At 44.1% G+C, this 21,565-nt stretch overlaps 1 protein-coding gene across 1 annotated transcript in view; it reads right to left on the reverse strand.

Moving 5' to 3' along the window:
* Positions 1-868: 868 nt before the first annotated feature.
* The window catches only part of SAMD12 (sterile alpha motif domain containing 12), a 176,400-nt gene continuing 155,703 nt past the window's right edge, over positions 869-21,565 (reverse strand). The window contains exon 5 of the mRNA XM_085053448.1: positions 869-9,976. Coding sequence (XP_084909574.1) covers positions 9,954-9,976 — 23 coding nt within the window. The 3' untranslated portion in view covers positions 869-9,953. The remainder of the gene's footprint in view (positions 9,977-21,565) is intronic.

Genomic DNA, 21,565 nt, shown 5'->3' on the forward strand with positions numbered 1-21,565 from the left:
AGTAAACTGCAGTCCCATCAAGAGATGTTACAATAAAAAACATTGTTTATGATTTTTTAGGTGACAATTTATCTTGACTTTTCATTCATAGATCACACTATATAATTTTGTTCTATTATTTTGTATTAACCCAACATTTTGGGTTTGACCAAAATATGTCATCAATCTCTACCTTACAAATGTGAGAATATTCACAATTACGGCTGAAAAGAAAGAAACACATACATGGAAAAGCATAATATCATGCTGGAATTTCAGCATTTCAGCATTTTTCTGAAAACTACCTAATCCATTGACTTTTAAATTGCTTGCATGCCATAAATACTGAGAATAAATGGGGCGGGTGGGATGGGAGTGAAATGCCTTTCAGCATAAACAGTTTAGGACCTGCTTCTTTTGCAGTTTGGTCCCCTTAGAGGATGCTTCACTGCTGACAAGGGCATCCCGCAAGTCTTCAGAAACAAGGGCAGTGAAAGGAGAATTCTTCCTCACCGTGCGCAGGGTCTGTTCACTGTCACTAAATCCAGGGGAAGTGAAGCAAAATCAGAAGAGCTGCTCTGGATTCACATCCAAACCCTGCCCGGCAAAGCAGAGCCCTTTGCCCAGCCAGCACCTCCTGGAACAGCTGTGATGTGCAACATCTGCACCCTGGGCAGCAAACCACTGCACAGACCCAGCACCTGGGGAAGGAGACTTGTGGGTGAGCAAAAAGCTCTTTCCATCTATAGGAGCTGCAAACCACTTGAATGAGAATGGTCAGACTGTCAGGTGAGAGTTGTTGCTAGAAAAAACCTGGTTTTTTCCCCCCTCCTGTTCATGAACTGGATCAAGCTTGACCTTGTTTAAATCAAACAAAATACTTATACTGTATAATAAAAATTCCATGTTTTAATACATTGCCATGCACAAATGAAGTCAAACAATGCAGAGTACAAAATTGTCCAATATACAAAATGATAAAGCAGATACCCAAAGCTTCCAGAGATCATGCCCAAAGATACCAAAAACTTGATATTGATTTTAATTTTATTGTTTAAAAGAACTCCTCCCTCCCACCCGGGCTTTATTTTTTGTTGATTTTTGAAAACTGAAGACTGAATATAAAAACTGTAAGGTGGAATTAACAGTGATGGCCACTTTGTATTCTAAAAATTAGACTGCATGATAATTTCTGTTTTGGGAAAAAAGCACTGCTGTGCAGCTGAACACCTTGGATGCCTGGGGAAACGCAGTGTACATCAAACAAAAAGGCACACTTTTGTCTCATGCCACCTCATTTGGCTCCATCATTAAAACGTTCAGCCATAGATGTACTGGGAGTAACAGTGTGTCACTTTATAAGCGTTAGAGTGCTGGCATCTTCTTAGATTATCAACCAAGTTAACAACAAAAGAGATTGCTGGCTTGGGGTATTCCCTTAGTGAATGTAAACCAGAACTGAGTCCAAAGGCAGCAGGACCAGACACAACTTGCTGGCTTCAGGTGACTGTCCTGACCATGGCCATGGGCTTGCAGTCAGCCTTTCTGCATCCATCTGTCCTGCATCAGGTGACCAGATCTCCCAGGACCTTAATTCCTGCCTCCCCCTCACTCCCTGCAGCTCATGTCCATCATCATCAGCCAATGTGGATGCACCAGCATGGCCTGACACTTGATTCTGTCCATGGGCTGCTTTTTGGGAGGCAACCTTTGGAGACAATTCAGGTGTAACTGCAATTCCAGCTGTCAGTTACCTGCTTTCCTCAGGTTCAAGTTCAAACAACCTTAAATTCAACTCCCAAAAATAGAAGAGCCCAAATTTAGAGCCCCCTTTGCTGGTTTATAGTCTAATGCAGAGCCAGGCAGGCATTCCTCCCATCTTACCCAGACTCATGAAAAACAAACAATAATTTTGAGGCAGGTCCAGATAGCTGCAGTACCTACAAGAAGCTGAAAGCAAAGCCCAGCACATCCTAAAGCACTGCCCTGCCACTTTCAGATTCTGCAATAACTGAGAAGTTTAAAAATACACCTCTCAGCCTCGCCAAGTATCCCTGCAGCTAAGTGTAAAGCAAAGGAGTCTTTTCCTCAGAGCATGCAGCCTCTTGGGGGAAATGCTGGTCATTCCCATTACCAGAATATTGTCCAGTCCTGCCAGGTAATGTCTCCTGCCATGGCTGCAAGAGCCTCTCAGCACGGACAGAACACTGGGCTCTCCCTGTGGGTTAGCCCAGCATGGCTCCATTCCTCCCCTTGGTCAGTGGTGTTGGATTCAGGGGAGAAGGATGAGCTGTGGGTCCCATGCTCAGAGGCTTTGAATGGGCTGGAAGCTCCTGTCCCTCTGCTTTTTCTACTGTCACTTCATCTCTTTTCCACCTTTCTCAGAAGCACAGAGAAGGAGAATCTCACATACAAGGGAAGCAGACAAAGTGCTAAAAGGACTCCAGACATTCTTTTATCTATCTGGTCTTGAGACCAAAGCCTGGCTCAGTAAGGAAAACCTGTGCCCAGATGCAAAGCTGCCCTCTCAATATTGAAAAAAACCCAACCAACTAATCAAGTCCCGTAAGCATCTGATGGGACAATTTGTGGGTTTTTTCCTTCCCTGCACAGCTTCTTATTGCTTACATGCAGTTTTGCTGCAATACCAATCTCCCTGCTTTTTAAAAAAACTATGTTTTGCTTTTTAATTTGGTGACTTACGATATTTAATAGATAAATTCAAGGCAAATGCTTAACAGCAGGAATGTGATTAGAGGTGTAACAACAACTACAGAGGATTTTTTTTTCTGAAAAACTATTTAGATATGTTTGGAATTAGTATCAGAAAGGAGCTTTTCATTTCATTCTTAGACTGAGCCTGGCTATGCTATTATAATGCTGTCAATCCTACTCTTATAGTAGAAGCAGATGTTACAGTCATGTGCAAGTTCAGCTTCATCCCTGCCCAGCCATGCTTGTCACAGAATGCTCTCCTTCAGAGCTGCAAGGTGTCCCAGCAGCATGAGAACACCCATAAGGTATCACACCCTGAAGCCAGGGACTCCTCCGAATTTATTTGTCAGGCAGCAATCATGTACCAATACTCCTTAAACCACAAATCTAATCCAAACTCATTTTTTTAGGATTTCACATTGGATTAGAACAAGAATCCCCAAAGATGTGTATCTGCATAGCTATGGCCATAGCTAGCTCCTTCTTGTTTCAGCTCCTCGATGTTGATTCAATAACAATCTGCAGTAAGTATTGCTTTTATAGTTTCCCTTGTTAGTGTGAACTGTTTACTCTTTAGACCATATATCCCAGTTTGTGCTTTCCCCACCACTTCATGAAGCACATGGAATATGACTCCAATGGTTCACAATTGCCTTGCACCCATCAACAGCAGTTTTGTGAAATCTGAATCAGACACTGAGTACTCCTCTGCTTATTTCTGAAGTACAACACTTGAATCAGCCAATGGTAAAAGGACCCAGCCTGGCAAAAACCCACTGCTGGGAGCAGCTGTCATTTCTCTGGGTAATCCCACTGATGTAATTTCACTTCCAGGGCTTTATTAACCAGCTCCAATGGGGCTCATCATGAGAGCAGAGGGTTGCTGTCTCTGAAGCAAGGAACTTGTGTACTGTGCTCAGCTGCACAGAGATGCAATCGCCCTCTCCATCAACACTGCAGCTTCTCTGCCAGTTGTTGCAGGCAGGAAAATCTCTTTCTTGCCAGCAAAATGCTACCCCCTTAAGAGGCAAACCCACAGCTGTCATTGCTTGCTTTGACTACACATCCACATGGCCCCATCATTTGCATGCAGCATTTTGTCCCAGCTGCTATCAATGAAAGACTCTTGACACATCCAAGGGTTTTGTTGTCCTTTCTTGTCCAGTTCTCTTCCTTTAATAATGTGCAGCAGAACCTTATAACTGTGAGCCAACCTACTGATGCTCAAACCAAATGCACAGCTTTCCACAGAAGCTGTTTAATACCATTTTGTGGGGGAAAAAGGATATAGATTGCCCTGCCTTCCTGTAATATTGGAAACTTCAGGATATTTTTAATTCAGAAGTTTACATCTGATGATCTAGTCTAATCCTTGCATAACACATGCCTAATAACTTCATCCAGTAATTGCTGCACCGAGCCTGGATTTCAGTTTGAGGTAGAGCTTATTGACTTAGAAAAATACTCTGCATACATTTAAAGACTCTATGTGATGGAGAACATGCCAGGTAACTAAGTAAGTTGTCTCCACGGGTAATCATCCTCCCTGTTGAGTATTTGCACTTAATTTCTAGCCTGAAATCAGTTTCCAACCAGTAGAGCACATAATTCCCTTTTCTTCTAAATAGAAGAGCTACCTGCCTTCAGACAGCACTTCCCTGCCCAGGTAGAGGATTGTGATTGCAGACGGAGATCAAGTCACCTCTTCAAATTGCCTCTGATAAATTAATAGCTTGAGCTTCATTAGTCTGACACTATAATAAGACCTGTTTTCCTGCCCTTGAATGACACTGGGAACTATTGAAAAGAATTTTTCCAAGTTGTCGATACGCTTTTTGAAAGACTGACAGTGACCAAACAAACAGGAATAGCATCACTGTTTCCAGGTCCTACATCCCAGCTGGCAAGAGCATCTCTGGGGCTGATGCTGAATGGATAATTTATGAAACCTTTACAGCCACTGTATTATTGCAGACATACTCTCCATCATGGACTTGCTGCCATCTCTCCTGGATTTTTAACTTTGCTGTCCTCCAGATTATTCTCCACCACTGACCTGCTCATATCACTGCTTACTGCGCCCCTGTTTTTGTCATCTCTGGCTGTTGCCAACTGTAATTTTCTTTCCCTGGAAGGTATATTGAAAATAGAGCATACCTTGGGAGGAGCTCATCAGAAAAAGTCTCACTAAGGAAAATTCATGTTTACAGCTATTTTTTGTGATCTAGCCTGTAATCAGTTTTAATCCACTTAATATGGGTGATATTGATTTTGCATTGTACTATTTTGTTCTTTATCAGAATCAAATGCTCTATAGGAGGCTAAGTATGGTATGCCAGCAGAGCTTCTTTTCTCAACAATCCTTTGATATTATTTGGCATGGTACAGTTCTATTAAATAATTTGGAGCGTTATAAAAATTTTTAATTGCTCTAATGATCATACCATGTCAACTTTTCCATGATTTTGCCTAAGACTGATAGGAAGCTAATAAGCCTACAGTTTTCTGGATCAAACCACTCTTTTTTTTTGCATTATTGTGAGTTTCGTGTCATTTGAAGCTTCCTTTATGCTTTCTGGTTCTGAGGAGTCCTCAGCAAGTTTTCTTCACTTTTGGATTCAGTTAATGGTTCTACAAATTTAAAATTATGTTTGGATAGTTACTGCTTATTATTACCTGTAATTACTGATGGAGTAGGAGGAATTACATTTTAATGTGTAATCTGACTCTCTCCTTCCACTGTTTTCAAATATAAAACAAGACTATTTGTTGGGTTTTCAATGTAGTGTGAGCAATCTCTGTGCTGGGCCTGTCTAACACCACACTTAACTTCGATGGTATTTATGAGGATATATGTCAAGTCTTTGGTGTAACCAGCCCTAAACTATTTTGCCACTGAGTTCCCATATATTTTTGGCTTCCTTCATTAAGCATCTACTTTTCTTACTTGCTGATTTATCCTCATAAGCCTGCCTAATCACCCATATATTATGTTGGTGGGTTTTTTTGCACTCCAGATTACTCTCCTGAATGTTACTAATTCAGGTTGCAGGTAATGCTGGTAATATTTTCCCCTCACCCATCAATTTTAATTACACCAAAGGACTTTCTCTTTTTAAAATTAAAATCTTATTGACAGCCTATATACACCAGGATCAATTGCAGTCCTGCAGTGGAGCTCTTCAAGGAGACTCTGATGGCAGAGATGGTAACTGTTGAAGGGGACCAATGTGAAAGAGGCAGGATTTTACTTTGCTTGATTTTGAATAATGCAGATCTTTTGGCTTTGTGGCAGGTGGAGGGAGGTTCATTTCAGTGATGACTAAAAACCCCACCTCGATCCTGGCTCCTTGGCTTGCACTAATCAACACATCTCTGGAGACTGTGATGGAGTAGTGCCAATGTAAGTCTGCCAGAGCCTGGCATGGGGTCTTCCAAAAATTCAGGGCAAACCCAGAATTTTGTAATTTTTAATGGTACATTTCCTCAATGACCTTGCAGCTGCTGTTGAGTGACAACACTTACCCTAAGGAAGAGACAGGGAGGGATGAACTCACTGGTGCAGCATTACCATGCATCTGGACAAGCAAAACCAAAGAGCTTGGGGAGCTTTTTCAAACTCCCCTCCTGGAAAGATGCCTTTCCCTAAACGGAATAAATGGTGGGTGTTGAGCACAGAAAACCACCCAGATGCAAAAAAACAAGGAACAAAACAGTGCAAAGGATGCCCTCAGCTGCCCCGTGCTCTCTGGGGTGAGCAATTCCTTCAGGTTTCTAGTGGAGGACTTCTCACAGTGGGAAGCCCTCAGAATGGCTGAGCTTCTGACAGGGATTCTTATCAGGGTCTGATGCTGCAACCTGCACACAAAGAAACCAGGTGAGCATGGGGGCAGGCAGAGGCTCCAGGCTGGGAGGGAGGCTGCAGGTCTGCACAGGGAACAGGGTCCTGCCTTGTCTCAGAGATAATAACTGGTGATCAATGGAACAGCAGCGTGGCCTTCACAAATTTATCTATCTCCACCGGCTGATAATGGCTGCTTTATGAAAACAGCATTACTCTTCCACTCTTTTGCACTGAACTAATGGCTCTGAGCATATTTAAATTCACTTCCTTTGCCGGAATAACTTATTTGCTCCCTTTCATGTTGACTTGGTCTTTGGCACTCTGGACATAAATGATTTATTGACTAGAGATAAAACATTCCTTCCCCTGAACTGTTCCTGCGACCCAGGCAAAAGCGGATATGTCTGCTATTAATAAGGTGTTCGGCATAAAAAATGCAATAGACTTGATTGTCTGCACTCAACAGCCTTTCCGAGAACACAGTACCTGCCCCCATTCATAACAACACAAATCTCTCCCACATGTTTATTTATATTAAAAACTTTTCAGAAGAATACGCTGGGATCCAGATAGTTGTTCAGGAGATGTAGAACAATTTCATAAATATCCCTGAGGAAGCATGGCCTACTTTGGGAGAATAACAGTGATTAAAAAAACCCAAACACAATGAATAGTTAAATACAAGCCAAAAAGTACAGTTATTTCCTTATGGCTCTGGCAGACAGTTACACATATGAGAAGTGTCACGGGGCTCGGGGGAGCTATGCTTGCAGTTATCCACATGCATAGGCTGGCTGCAGGATGGAGACCTCACCAGCTTCAAAGGAGGTTTGTCCAATAGGCACCTACAGCAGACTTCTCTCCGAGTCTGGCTACTCAAGGGTCTGGACTTGATTTTCACATTTCTCAGGGCCTATAACACTGCTTTTCTAGGTCACCATAGCTAAAATCCTGGGAAGCTTTTAAAACAAACTGTTTTAACAGGAGAAGTGCACACATCTAAATTCATGCCCATATACTGGAAGATGTTCAAAACTAACATTGATACAAAAAAAGCTTCTAGTGGCTCTCTGCCTAACGCAACTTCTTCTCATACACCCTTTTAAGATAACACTCTCTGATAAACTCTTCGTTTATCATTCAAATTATTCTGGATTTTTTCACTGGGTAGTAAAATAAGATAATTCCTACTGTAGAAGTATAGCATTCTCTTTTTAATTTACCATATCAATCAAAGTATTTTGTTTTTAATTGCTTTACCAACGTGAAATTGGTGTCAGTTGCCAGAGTGCATTTTTAAAACCTGTAGCAGAAAGAGCTGTAAAATTTGCTGAAGCTTACAGTGGACCTGTGCCATGCACATGGCCAGCTCTATTGGTATCTGATTCCAACCTGCAACCCTATGAAAAGCTCTAAAAAGTGCAAATGTTGCAATTGGCAAAGATCCTTATGTTTTAAGGAGAATTTTTACACCAATTAATTTGAAATTAGGGACCAGGATTTTCAAAAAGAGAATGTAGAAGCTTACTGCTCTGTAATTCTTGGGAGCTCCATTTGAGAACCCATGGAAAGACCCAAACCATTAAAAATCACTAGCAACTTCTGAAAATCTTGGTCACCAGTAGAAATAATTTGCTTTTGGACTGAATACTATAGCAGTATCCACCATGCTGAATCTGAGATGGGTGGAGAGCTGAAACCTAAGCCCATAACCATCTGAAAAAAATTAAACCCTGAAGATAATTATCTGTGTTGTACAGGCACCCTCAGTGGTTGACCTTCCATTCCCTAGCAATGAACTGCACAATAGTTTTTAAGAATTATAAACTACACAGGAGCTTCCTTCAGAAATGTGCCTTTGACTTACTCTAGCTGCACATTCTCTCCATCTTCACACAGCATTGTCTCACCCTCAGTTTGGAATAAATGCTAACAGCAACTCTACAGTACCTGTTTATCAGGCTGGAGAGAGTGACAGTCTTTAAGTACACAAGAAAGCTACCTTTGATTTTAAAGAAAGAAGGAACAAATAGGTAAGCCCCCTCAGTATGTTGATGACATCAGTTCATTATAAAGAGTGTGCCAAGAAGGTCCTGATGTAAGGGACAGACACTAATTCCACTGAGTCCCTACGGAAGAAACAGTACCACAGCCAGCTGTGATACAACCAGTGATGAGGTCAGCCATTCAGAGACTGAACAAAAAACAACGTTCAGATTGAATGCAACAGTCTTGAGCCTGCTACAGTATATTGAAAGGCTTATTGGAACCATTTGCTTATTCCCAGTTCCTACCAAAATACTGTTTTGGGTAGAAAGTGGAAAAAGTTAATGAAGAAATCTGCCCTCTCCAAAGGGAGTGTCTTGCTCCTTAAAAGTATAATCTTACACTTTACCTTTTTAGAGAGTTTGGTTTGGACTACAATTTCCCAGCCCTGCCCAAAACATAAGTGGTGGCCAGCATAAGGAACCTAAATTCTTCCAGTTTATTCTGGTTTTATTGCAGACCAAACACAGGGTCACACACACGTCTGAGAAAGGCTCTCTCCCTTGCCTCTCCCTTGCTGAGTTAGAAAACACACTGGCAGACTAGAAACAAGAACCTTTGATATTTGGTGGGTGAGGGAGAGCAGACACAGTGTCCCACAGCTCATTCAACCTACCCTGTTCTTGGCTACCTCTGTGACAGCTGCTCTCTAAGTCTTGATAAAAGAAGTCACATCTCTGCCACGTGCAAACCTATCTACACAACCTACTGTGAATCAGTGAAGGGATGCTAGTACTGGGCTTCAGTTTGGATGCAGTCTCAGCACAAACACTGAAACATATCCTCAGTATTTTTAAAAAAGACCATTATATATATATGGACTGTGCTAGTTCTGTGAGAAAAGCACATATGAAGTGCTGATATTGTTTAACAGAATACCATTAGACTGCAAAACTAACACATACAAGACGTTTACATTCCTATCAGGGTGTAATATTGTGAACATATCCACTGAGATTGGAGAATTGTTGTAAGTTTTTCCTAAAACATCATGCCATCTGCATACATAATAAAAGAATCCAGTAGTTGCCATGCTAAAACAGGACTTCTAGTGAAGGGCATAGACAGTCCCCTAAAGGGAACTCAAAAGTTATGCACAGTGATGAAGACTGGAAGAAATTTTCCAGCTAAAGGTCTGTCAATGACCATTTTCAACGAATTAGCATTGGATATTTTGCACCACATATTTACTCCACAGCAAACCAGGTCTCCCCAGAATGTATCAGCTGAGCATGCTGATTTTACTTCAAGTTTGTCTTCAATCCTCCATGGTCACCTTCTGGCAGCGCCACTTATTGTGGTTTTTTCATGAAGGAAAGTTCACTTTCGTATCAAGTGGCAGGACAGCAGCTTTAGAGGCTGGAAATGCTTATGGAGAACTCTCCGCTGGGGCTGTAAGAAACAAAACAGAAATCCAAAACCAGACTGTGAGTGTAGAAGAGAGCAAAGGAATTATCATGCATTTCAACTAAAACTAAAAAAGTCAGGTTTGAGCTTAGTAAATGTACTCCTAGAATATATATTGTGACCCTAGTACTTTTTTTAATCAACTTTACTCACCAACCAAAAAACTCAGTGCTTAATCAATTCCTTAGATAAATATAAAGTGCAGACCAACAATCATTGCATGATTTAACAAATCCTACTTGAATTTTATTGCCTCATGTGAAAGCACTGCTTACTCTTCCTGTAGTCTGAGTCCCAGAGCTCTTCTGTTTGGTTGGATTTGCATTAACTACTGAAGGCTTGATAGCCAAATGCTGGAAAGGTGCTGCCAAATGCCCAAGTAGTATTTGATATTCCCATACCATTTCTGCTGGCCAGGATGGTTTGAACTGGCCATTGGTGCAAAGAAGATGTGGAAACAGCTGACCCAAATCCTTCCTCCCTGCAGACCCCATAAGATAATGAGGAGGTTGCAGAGTTTTTCCTTTCCCTGCAAAGCAGTACAGCACACTCAGTGTTGGTGGCTGCTGTTCTGTGTCTGAAAACAGAGGTGTGCAGCCATCACACCATAAAGGAAGAGAATGTGGAGGTTACTTGTAACTTCTCCTCCCCTCCACCCAAACTTTTCTTCAAGAAGCATAGCCAAAGGACAAGAGGCAATGGGCACAAGAAGCAACAAGAGATATTCCTGTTAGATGCAAGGAAAAAATCTTCCAAGTGAGGGTGGTTACAATTTGGACCAAGTTGCCTGACCAGATTCAGGGTCCTCCACCTACAGAGATATCTGCAACTCAACCAGATGAAGCCCCACACAACCTGACATGGCCCTGCTTTGAGCACAGTTACTGGAACCATCTCCCAAAGCCTTTTCCAACATAAATGTTTTTAAGCTTGTACATTTTCTGATGGGGATTTGTGCCCCTTGTTCTGCCTTTCTGAACGTGAGATGAGTCCCTGTGCAGAACTGCTCACACTGAAGCATATTCAGTTGTTAATTCAGTGTATAGCACATAAATGCTTGTAAATCCATCACAGGCTCGGGCTTCTGGGGCTGGGGAGCCATGCAGAGACAAGTTCACTGTTATTTCATGGAATCATAGAATCATTTAGGTTGGAAAAGACCTTTATGATCATTAAATCCAACTGTTAACCCAGCACTGCCAAGTCCACCACTAAAATGTTTTGGGATGCAGCTTTGTTTATCACACAGCCCTCCCCCATCACCAGTTTTACAGACCACATCTCTGACCAGGGCAGTGCTGGGGTAGGACTCCTCAGGATGGGCTTTGCACCCTTCCCAGCTGATATCCTGTTCCTTTCATGAATGCATATATCTGTATGTGTGGGAAAAGCTGGATTGTTGGCGGTTTTGGGCGAGACTCCTAATTGTGAAGCTAATGGGATACTGATGCTGCCAAGGCAGCATTCACATCAGCTGAAACTCAGGCTGGCAGTGGATTTCTGCTTCTCTCTCCTTCAAAATCATGCCTGGTAGGCTCTTCTCTGTGGGGTGTGGGCTGACTGGCTCTGCCAAGTTGTCACTTTGCCCATATTTGCCTGTCCCCAAACTCTTGTAGCAATGGACATGAAGGACTGATTGAGCAGAGAAAGGATGGGATGATAAATCAGTAGGTATTTCACAAGACTAAAAAAACTGCCCACTCCCTGCCATGAGCACTTGACCCCTCAGTTTAAATATGCCCAATGAAATAGAGGAACACCAAAAACCAGTTTCCTTAATTGTTGTAACGTGTGTCCTTCCTGTCCCTGACCCCGCCCCCCTGACCCCTTCTGACTGGATGTGAGTCAGGACCGCCCCCCATCCCTAGAGATAAAAACCCCAGCCAGATCTGGAACGGCCCTCTTTGGTTCTGGACTCGTATGGAGCCTGCACCCTCCCTTGCCTTCCCTTCCCCCTCCCCAGTCTCCCCACTCCACCCCTATTTTCCTCAATAAAAACACCATGGGAACCAGGAACCAAACAGCTGCCTTTCTAAACCTGCAACGCTTCTACAAGGACCGCGTCTGACCAGCCCCACAGCTCGTGGCCATGGAATTACCATCCTGCGTGTTCCGGTTCTAGGGCAGCCCTCCCCCGCAGCAGGGGGGGGCTGCCCTCAGGTTTTGCACTGCTGCAAGTGGTGGAGAATGCGGGCATCGGTAAGACACGCCAGGGAGCAGCGGAGCCCGCAGGAGCTGGGGGGCGGCGGGAGCCGGCGGTGCTCGGGGAACGGCGGGGCCAGCGGTGCGGCCGCGCCGGGCCGGGCTGAGCTCGCCGCCGGCCCGCGGGGCCCACGCCTCCCCGCCAGCCCGCGCGGGGCTGCGGCGGAGCAGCGAACGCACGGCGGGGAGCCGCCGACGCGGCGGGACGCTGCCTGCACTGCAGACGGAGACCACCCTGGCCGCGTGGCCCGCACATGGGCGCCGCCATCTTGTGAGCCGCCATTTTGTGTCGCGGGCGCCCCTCCCCGGTGAGACCAACTCTGCACAGCCAAACACCATCTCTGCTGTGCAGCACACGCGGCGGCCGCGAGCTGTGAGACTCTCTAAAGACACAGGCGAGTCCCAAGAAGAGGACCCTGAAGGGACTTGTAGAAAGCTTGTGAAGTCTGTATTGAGTTGCTGAGGATAAAACAGTGACGAAGAGGGCTGCAAGGGACCGGAAAGCGGTGACCAGTCTTGTCAGTCGGCAAAAGTCTACCCAAGAGTAAGAGAGGCTCTGGGGGTGAGCCGATAGCGCCTACAGTGCCTATTCAGGGAAATTTTCCGACCCTGGACCTCTGCTAAAGGTGTAGTTTGCAGCAGAGGAGGAGTAAATGTTTGTATGAATGTGATTTGGAGGCACCCCCCAGGGGAGGGGGTGGGAAACGTGTGAATGGCTGAAGGCACCCCCCAGGGGAGGGGGTGCAGAGGTGTGAATGGTTGAGTCATAGAACACGGCAGGGTGTAGGGCTCTGTTTTAAAACCCAGCTCATTCTTTTTTATTTTAACCTTAGACAGATTAACAAGTGTTGCATTTTGAAAATTGGGCTAGAGAGGGCTTCCGGAAAAGGCCCTCTCTGCCCAATTCTCAAAAACGAAAGGTATTTTCTTTAGTTAAAACCCTTTTTCGAGTTACAGTATGTTTTGTTTACCCCTATTAATACCTTTCCTCCTTCCCATGTCCCTTCTTCCCTCCCATTCTGATAAGGAGGTAACTAACAAGGCTGCATCCCGTCAAAAAAGACGCTGAGTTGCTACTGATTCTCTCAGGCACCTTGCCAGTTCCCCCCTTGTACCATCACCCTTAAAAAATCACTCCTCACCCCCTTTTTTCCTACCCTCTTCTTCCCCAAATAGCCCCTCTACCATGCTCTCTAAAAATTTGCTTCTCCCAAAATCCCTGTGTCTTTCGCTGTGTGTAAGCTCTGCCCCTCTCCCTGCACGTCAAAGCTGGGGGGGGCACAGCAGACAGCACAGCCCCGTCGCACAGCAGAGCAGCAAGATACACCTGATCTCAGCCAAGCAGCTTCAACTCCAGCCCTACTGAAGAAATTTCTACCAGCTCCAAAAGACTCTGAACTAGAAAAATTTTTTTTCCTTTTGTATAAGAGAAAAAGTGGATTTGTTGTAACGTGTGTCCTTCCTGTCCCTGACCCCGCCCCCCTGACCCCTTCTGACTGGATGTGAGTCAGGACCGCCCCCATCCCTAGAGATAAAAACCCCAGCCAGATCTGGAACGGCCCTCTTTGGTTCTGGACTCGTATGGAGCCTGCACCCTCCCTTGCCTTCCCTTCCCCCTCCCCAGTCTCCCCACTCCACCCCTATTTTCCTCAATAAAAACACCATGGAACCAGGAACCAAACAGCTGCCTTTCTAAACCTGCAACGCTTCTACAAGGACCGCGTCTGACCAGCCCCACAGCTCGTGGCCATGGAATTACCATCCTGCGTGTTCCGGTTCTAGGGCAGCCCTCCCCCGCAGCAGGGGGGGGCTGCCCTCAGGTTTTGCACTGCTGCACTTAATTATTTCCCTCCTTATGTAGGCGTATCTACCTGATTACAGTGCTACTCTTGATTTCTGTTTTTACAGTTGCCTTGCTTTTATTTTCCAGGTTCTCTAGGGCAATGTTCCCAACACTACCTACTGTCATCTACTACATGAAATACACACATCAGTAGTGGCCTGAGAGAGGTGCACGTTTGGGACCTAGCAACTGTTTCACTCCATGGAAGAACGTACAGGAAGGTTTTGAGCCTTCAGCTGGTTGAGACAGATAACTGACCACATCCCCCAGGACAGAAAAGAAAGCAATGGTGACATTAAGCAAGTTTGAAGACAAATGGCATCTCCATGGTGAGGTTTTAAGACTGGAGAGCAGCAAAGAGGTACTTAATCTAAAAAATGCTTGCTTTCAGGTGAACCAAAGGATGTTTCCCATCTGTGTAGCCTCAACAGAGACAGGCCTGTCTCACAAAGGAGAAACAGGGCTTTCTTTGAGCTCATCTGCTGCAAAGAAGGGAAAATTTGAAAAGCTCTCCCAAGCAATGGAAAATACCTTGCCTAGCCACAGAGTTGGAGGACTAAAATAAAATGGCTAAATTAGCTAATTATATCAGGTCATGTCTCAGGATTGCACTCAGGCTGAAATTCCCCAATCATCCCCATTGTCTCAGCCATTAGCTTGTACTTGTAGTTAAGTCTGAAGGGAGCCAGCTGGCCCTTCAGACAGAAACCCATGAATGAGGAGAAATGGAACTGATCCCAACCTGAGCCCCATCCACACTGCAGAGGGAGCACAACCCCTTTGAGCTGTGCAGGGCACCTTGCAGAGGGGTCTGGATACCACTGGTGACACTGAGCAAGGGGATTGTAGTAGTTCTGTCAAGCTCTGCCTTTAGAGCAAGCAAACTGAGGATTTAGTGGTCATCTAGCCTGATTCTTCTCTTCTCACTTTGTCCTAGGACAGGGTTTTAGAAGCACCTATTCTTCCTCATTACCTGCATAATTTTTTGTGCTCAGCTCAAGGCTCTTCTAAGGACTCTGGTTTTCTAACAGTATGTATCCAGTGTTTTCTGAAAGCAAGGTCTTTGTAAAAGGTATCAAAAATGAGCAGTTGTCTTTGAAAACCTTGCTTGAGACCATAAACTCTTGAAACAAAAACAGCCCTTTGCAGGGCATGTGTATGCTTACCAACACAACAGTGAACAGATCTAATCTCACATGACATTTTCAAGAAGCTACTCTAGAAAGACAACTATCATTTCAAAGCCAGAGATGTATTTCAGTTTTTGAGTACCTGTGCTGTGTGATTTTTGTCTGCGAAAGGGACATATTTTACATCCATTTTAAACACATGTTAATTCCCCTCAGCCTAGAAGTATAACCTATTTGTCACATTTCCATGATCAAGAGATTCTGATAAAGAACACCAACATCTATTATCTTTGCTAGGTTTACTCTCCTGGAACTAATTTTATACTATATTCCTAAGGTTAGCCCATTTCAAACATGGGATTATAATGAAAAATGCCTATTTCCAAACATCCATATACCATCTATTCCTTGGAGTCTGTGAAAAAATGCATTTGGCTATATTTAGTAATATTTTTCCTGTGTTAGAAAGGCCAGAGGTATCTCACTTCACAAATCTTGTGTCACTTGAGATGCTATAATATGCTGTACATTACTTCAGACTTGTTGCATCTTGCTATTAATTAGTTAGAGTTCAACTGTTGAATGGTTGGAGTTTGGAGGGACCTTAAAGATCATCCAGTTCCAACTCCCCTGCCATGGGCAGGGAACCTTCCATTGCACCAGGTTGCTCAGAGCCCCATCCAGCCTGGCCTTGAACACATCCAGGGATGGGGCATCCACAACTTCTTTGGGCAACCTGTGCCAGTGCCTCACCACCCTCACAGCACAGACCATCTTCCTAATATCTGATCTAAACCTGCCCTTTTCAGTTTAAGGCCATTCCTCCTTGTCTTGTCACACCATTGTGAAAAGTTCCTCTCTAGCCTCATTGTAGCCCCCTTTAAGGTACTGGAAGGTGTTATAAGGTCTCCCTGGAGCCTCTTCTTTTCCAGGCTGAATGGCCCCAGCTCAGCCTGTCTTTATGGGGAGGGTGTTTCAGTCCCATGATCAATCTAGTGGTTCTCCTCTGGACTCCTTCGAACACATCCACATCTTTCTTGTACTGGGAACTCCACAGTTGGATACAGTACTCCAGATGGTGTCTGTGTCCAGCTCTGGGGCCCCAACAGATACCACCACCTCTGAAGAATTTTGGACATGGATAAAAGAAAATGCCTGGTAGTCCATTTGCAGATTTACCCTTTTCTTTATTGTGCATTAAGTTATTATTAACACTAAAGTGTGAAAGAATGAGGTGTCTCTGTGAGGCTCATGGAAGTGTAAAAAGAAAATACCTTCTTGGGGAGCTGCTGATCCCAGTCAGTCACTGTGCTGGAAGGAGGATTGGCAGGGGCTGGGAAGTGCTGCCATGGGGCAGCCTTGGCAGGGACAGGAACAATTTACACTAGTACTTTACAAATGAAGTTGTACCAGCATTTGGTTTCACTCTGTCACAAAGCCATCCCATTCCTGCTCTGAGTGGAGAACAGCACCAGTTCTTTTAACCTGTAGGTAAATGCAGCTATTGCTGCACATCCTCATTACATAAGGTCACTGATAACCAGAGTCAACTAGGCCAGAGAGCCAAGGTTACCTCAAACAATTGCATGTGTGTAGCCAGCTGGAGCCAGCATGGAGGGGGTGGGAAAGCACTGCTGCCCAGCCTTCTCCATTCACCCCCCAGACCCTTCCTCTCATCAGAGCAGCCCTGGCTTGCACAGGTTGCAAGTCAAGCCTCAGGGCTGCACAGAGAGAGTGCCACAGCCCAGGAGCCTGCGTTAAACAGTGACACATTAATGTATGGACTGAATGCAACACCCAGCAGCTGAGAGAATACAGAGATATGGAAGCTTTTTGATAAAGCTACCAATTTTGTTTTGATTCCCAACCAGTCATGTCTTGGTCTGACTTACCTGATTTTCTCCTTGTTACTAAGCACTGGTAGCTGATATGGTCTTGAAGGTTATTTAATGTTGTTTGTCAAATGCAGTTGTCAATATGGTGGAAAAATACCAAGGGGAAAAGGAAGGAAGTCTCTTCTTACTTTGATTTTTTAATTTGGTTGCCAAGCAGGAAACCAAGATTTTGCTTTTGGAGTAGCTTGACAGAAAAGGTGGGTCTATGAGCACAGCACCTAGAGCATCTATCACAGTAATCCTAACCCCAAGTGTTTGATATTCTTTAATAAGTCCATGCAAAATAACTATAAAAGCCAACAATACGTACAATTAAATGTTGTTTTCCCCTCACACCTACTTTTTTAGGGGACAGTTAGGACATATTTGTCTTGAACCAAGCGTGAAACAAGACATTTTTTGTTGAAATTATCAGGGACATTGATGTACCATTACAAGACTCCAAGAGCAGAGTCTTTAAAACAAACAGCAGCAAACATTATTTGCTTTTTCTGCAAGGATAAATCCAAGGCTTCTTTTTCTTCTTCTGGACAATTTGCTCCCATAAGCAGGTACTCTTAATCCTCCTGGATAGAGTTTTAATATCTGTTGATACCATCACTATAAATACGCTCCTGAATAAATATTCCTGCATGAGATCTAGGGAAGAGAATGACATTATATGCAACAAACTCCTTGGTGTTACTGATGTACTGCTGCACTGCTCACTGTGAGTGGCCCAGGCCCACACAAGGGCTTTGAGGGGGCAGCTGGAGCACAGCTTGGCTCGGGCACGGCGCTGGGCTGGATGCTGCCTGGAGGCTGTGATCAGCCCCGGCGAGTACAGAGGGACATGGGATCCTGGCTCACTCCCGGATGTGCTGTCCAGATCAACAGCACATCTCACCTCAAGGAAGGCTTCAGCGTGGCTTCAAAAGACAGTTTAGACAGGATGCTCAGAGCTTCAAGACAGATGATGAACATTCAACAAGGTCAGGCAAATCCCATCCTCTATGTTCTGCCTCAAGAGATAACTCCCTTCCTGCCTGCAATGCTGGGCTCTCCAGCCTGCATCAGGCAATTCTGAGAGGAAACATTTCTGGGAGGATGCATGTCGTGGCAGATGCTCTCAGCAGGTAACCTTCTGAAAAGACAATTAGTCAGAGGTTATTGCAGCTGTTCTGTGGAACACAGTTGGTTCACACAGAATGGGTTGAAAATGCAGTTGTCCAAAATGTGTTTTGCTAAGCTATTCAAAGCTCTCAAATAGTCAGATTAGCCAAGAGTCTCTTCATGAGTCACACAAAACCCCAGCTTCCTTACCAAAGAAAATCTCTCAGCAACTTTACTTGGTTAAACAAAATGAGGACACATATTGATTCCAGTACAGCTGATTTATGTAGCAATGTCGGTTCTTTGCCCTGTCCTGCAAAAATCATGAGTTCTTGGTGGACAGGTCTCTACAGGGTTTGAGCTCACACTCTAGCCTTGTTCTGAAAAATATCTTAAAAGTCTTTTACATCTTCTGAACTTGATTTTACAATGTAATCTGGAAACCTCAGGACAAAAATCTGTCCTAAGAAATTATGTCCTTTTTATGCCTGTGCCTAACCAGCTAGTGAAAATTTCCTGAGAGTAGAAGTTTGGTTCAAAAATATGGAAAACTCCTAGGAGAGACTTTTCTTCTTTCAAAGTGGTGCATTCATCTCAACTCAAGATGCTTCATACACCCCACCACCCACCTGCTGCTGCAAACATTCAAAGAAAACAGGAAAACACTTTTGCATTCAACAGATTATGATTTCCTTCAACTAACAAGCAGTTAAAATATTTTGGAAAAGTGCATGCAACTTCTTCCTTAATGTTTATAGGTTCCTTCAAAGAATTTTCTTGATCTACTGCTCACCTACCTATCACTGTGAACAGTGAACTGGCTGTCCTGCAGCATTCTGCTCTAGAGACTCAAGCTGTAGCAAGCAAAGATTCAAAGGACTGTGATGCTAAGGAGTCCAATAGTCTCAGCTGGTGTTGTCTGAAACTGAAAATGCATATGAGATTGCTGATTTTATGCTTTACCATGCATCTCTCTCAACTGCCTGCTTGTAATCAGTTCTTGGTTTCTCAAGTCCTTGTGGGGTGCTCTGCAGGAAGTGAAAATGGTTGTCACAGATGAATGGCATTCCCCATGCTGTGGCTCTGTACAGCCAATTCCACTGTATTCTGATCCATTGAATATCTATTGCTTTCACCTTGAGAGACTGGGCTTGAAAATAAAGCTCCAAGAACTGCACAGAGTGAACTCCAAGCAGACATAGCCTTTAGTGGTATCTTCAGCATGTACATAAGGTGCTTAACCACACAGTCCCCAGTGGCCCACAGTGGTTTGGTGGCTGCTCTGATCACCACCTGGAGCTTGTATTTGCATTTCTTCTACAGATTCTGCAGGACAGTTTCAGGAATTATTCTGTGCATTATCAGTTCTGTGCATTATATCATCCCATTACTTGCTTTAGGATCCTCCATGAAATATGCATTAAGAAACATAATCAGATGAAACTAAAGACTGCACTGGAAAAATCAAAGTATTATAGCAAAAGTGTTTGGAAACTCTCTGGAGCTACAACTCCCTCACTGGTTATATGGAGCTTATGCAGGACTAATAGTTGGAACAAAGTATCCACCTTTGGGGAGATATTCACTGGGAGATTCCCTGAAATGAAAATATCTATTCTGTGATTAACCAAGCGAAAAGGGAAATTATACCTATTAAAACCACCTAAAAGACTGCACATATGCACACACACATTTACCACACAACAAAACAAAAATGCATCATGAAGCCTACAAAAGCAGTCCCCACCCCTTAGTTAGCTCAACAAGCAACTTTGTTTAGCTTTTTGCAGGAATTAATTAATACATACCCTCCTCCTGTATTATCACATCATCTTATCACTGTTTTCTCCAGGACCCTTGCACTGCTCTGAGCACCAACAGGCAGAATGCAGACAAAGAGCATTTTGGTACCTTTTGGTACTTGCTTTATTCTTGCAGTTCAGCATGTGCCCCGTCACCTCATTTAATGCACAATGTCCAACCTCCTTCTGGAAAATAATTATTGCTATTCTTGTGGACACAGTGTCTAAACATGTCACCACAAAAGGCCTCAATTTCAAAATATCTCTGTGAGAAGACATTGCCTTACTTTACAGTTCCTAGTTAAACTCAACGAGAGTTGCAAGGCTGCACTGGTGCTGTCTGTTCAGCTCCCATCTCCAGCAACAAGTGCTTCAGGCTGTCAGAGCCATGTGGGGCTCCTGAGGAAAGGGGGTTTGAGGAAGCTTCTGGAATACATACTCCAGGACGCCAATGATGCCTTCTCCTAATCTGGCCCAAAGTCTGATTTTATCTGCAAATTGTCCTTTATTGATTGTCATCTGAAAGTAAAATTGCTGGACCATCAATGTTACACTCCCACATGGCCCTCCACGGCCACTGGGGTGTGTAGGAAAAAAGCAGCCACTGCTTTAGTCTCATCAATCTGGTTGTGACCAAGTCTTCCCAAGCATCCTCAGAAAGGTCCACAGAACCATTAGCATGTTGCATACACCACTAGTGCTTTAAAAATAAAATCAAATAGAAGGCCCCTGGTCTCGTTCTCCCAGCTGCAGGACCAAGCTCAGGCAGAGCTGCAGTGAGGGCAGGTTCCATCTGAGACAGGGATCCTCTTCCATCCCACGACTGATGCTGTGTTGAAGCAGCACAGAAGGCTTGCCCTCTGCACATTGGTCTTCATGTCTCTGTCTAAGGAGCTGGAAAGTGAACTACAGTGATCAAAATGTGTTACCACATTTGAAAAGTCCTCCAGGTGATTACTAAGACTGTATCTGGATGTATTCCCAAAGGAGACCCTAAATACCAGTAATGCTGCCTTGGCAGAAAGGCTTGGTAAAGAAAGGATGGACATCAAAGAAGTCCTTAAGTCATGCATGGAGTCTAAGTACTGAAATTATGTGGGTTGTATTGACCACAGAGCCAAGCAAAGAAGTCAGTCATGAAAACCTGAAATGTATGAAACAGAGAAAGCCAGTGTTCAGAATGCATGAGCTATTCAGTCAGTCAGGCTTTTGGGGGGCTCCTGCAGTCTCTGGTTGCAAATCGTGCTTTACTCTGATTTGCCTGTTTTCTCTAATTTTAATTTGGAGGCTTATCCAAAGCACCTGCATATTTTCCTGTCTCTTTTTGAATCCTGCACATGTTCCTGAAAAGATGATAGCACGGAAATGCCTACAAATGGTGACAGACCACACCATATGCTGTGGAGGTGATGCTGTGTGTGGTTGCTGACATCCCAAGCAACATGCTGTGTAATGTCCCCCTTTGCCCAAACTAAGTGGTATCAGGCAAGTCCTGTGGGACAGTTTACAGGACCTGCTGGAATTCTCCATGTTTCCCTGTCTGCCTGCAAATCCAGCTTTTCTTCCCAAGGAGGCCCAGGCCCAGGAAGATGATTCACTCCCCATCCTCA

Source organism: Lichenostomus cassidix, chromosome 2 (genome assembly GCF_008360975.1).
Source record: "Lichenostomus cassidix isolate B80296 chromosome 2, HeHo_3.0, whole genome shotgun sequence".
Lineage (NCBI taxonomy): Eukaryota > Metazoa > Chordata > Aves > Passeriformes > Meliphagidae > Lichenostomus > Lichenostomus cassidix.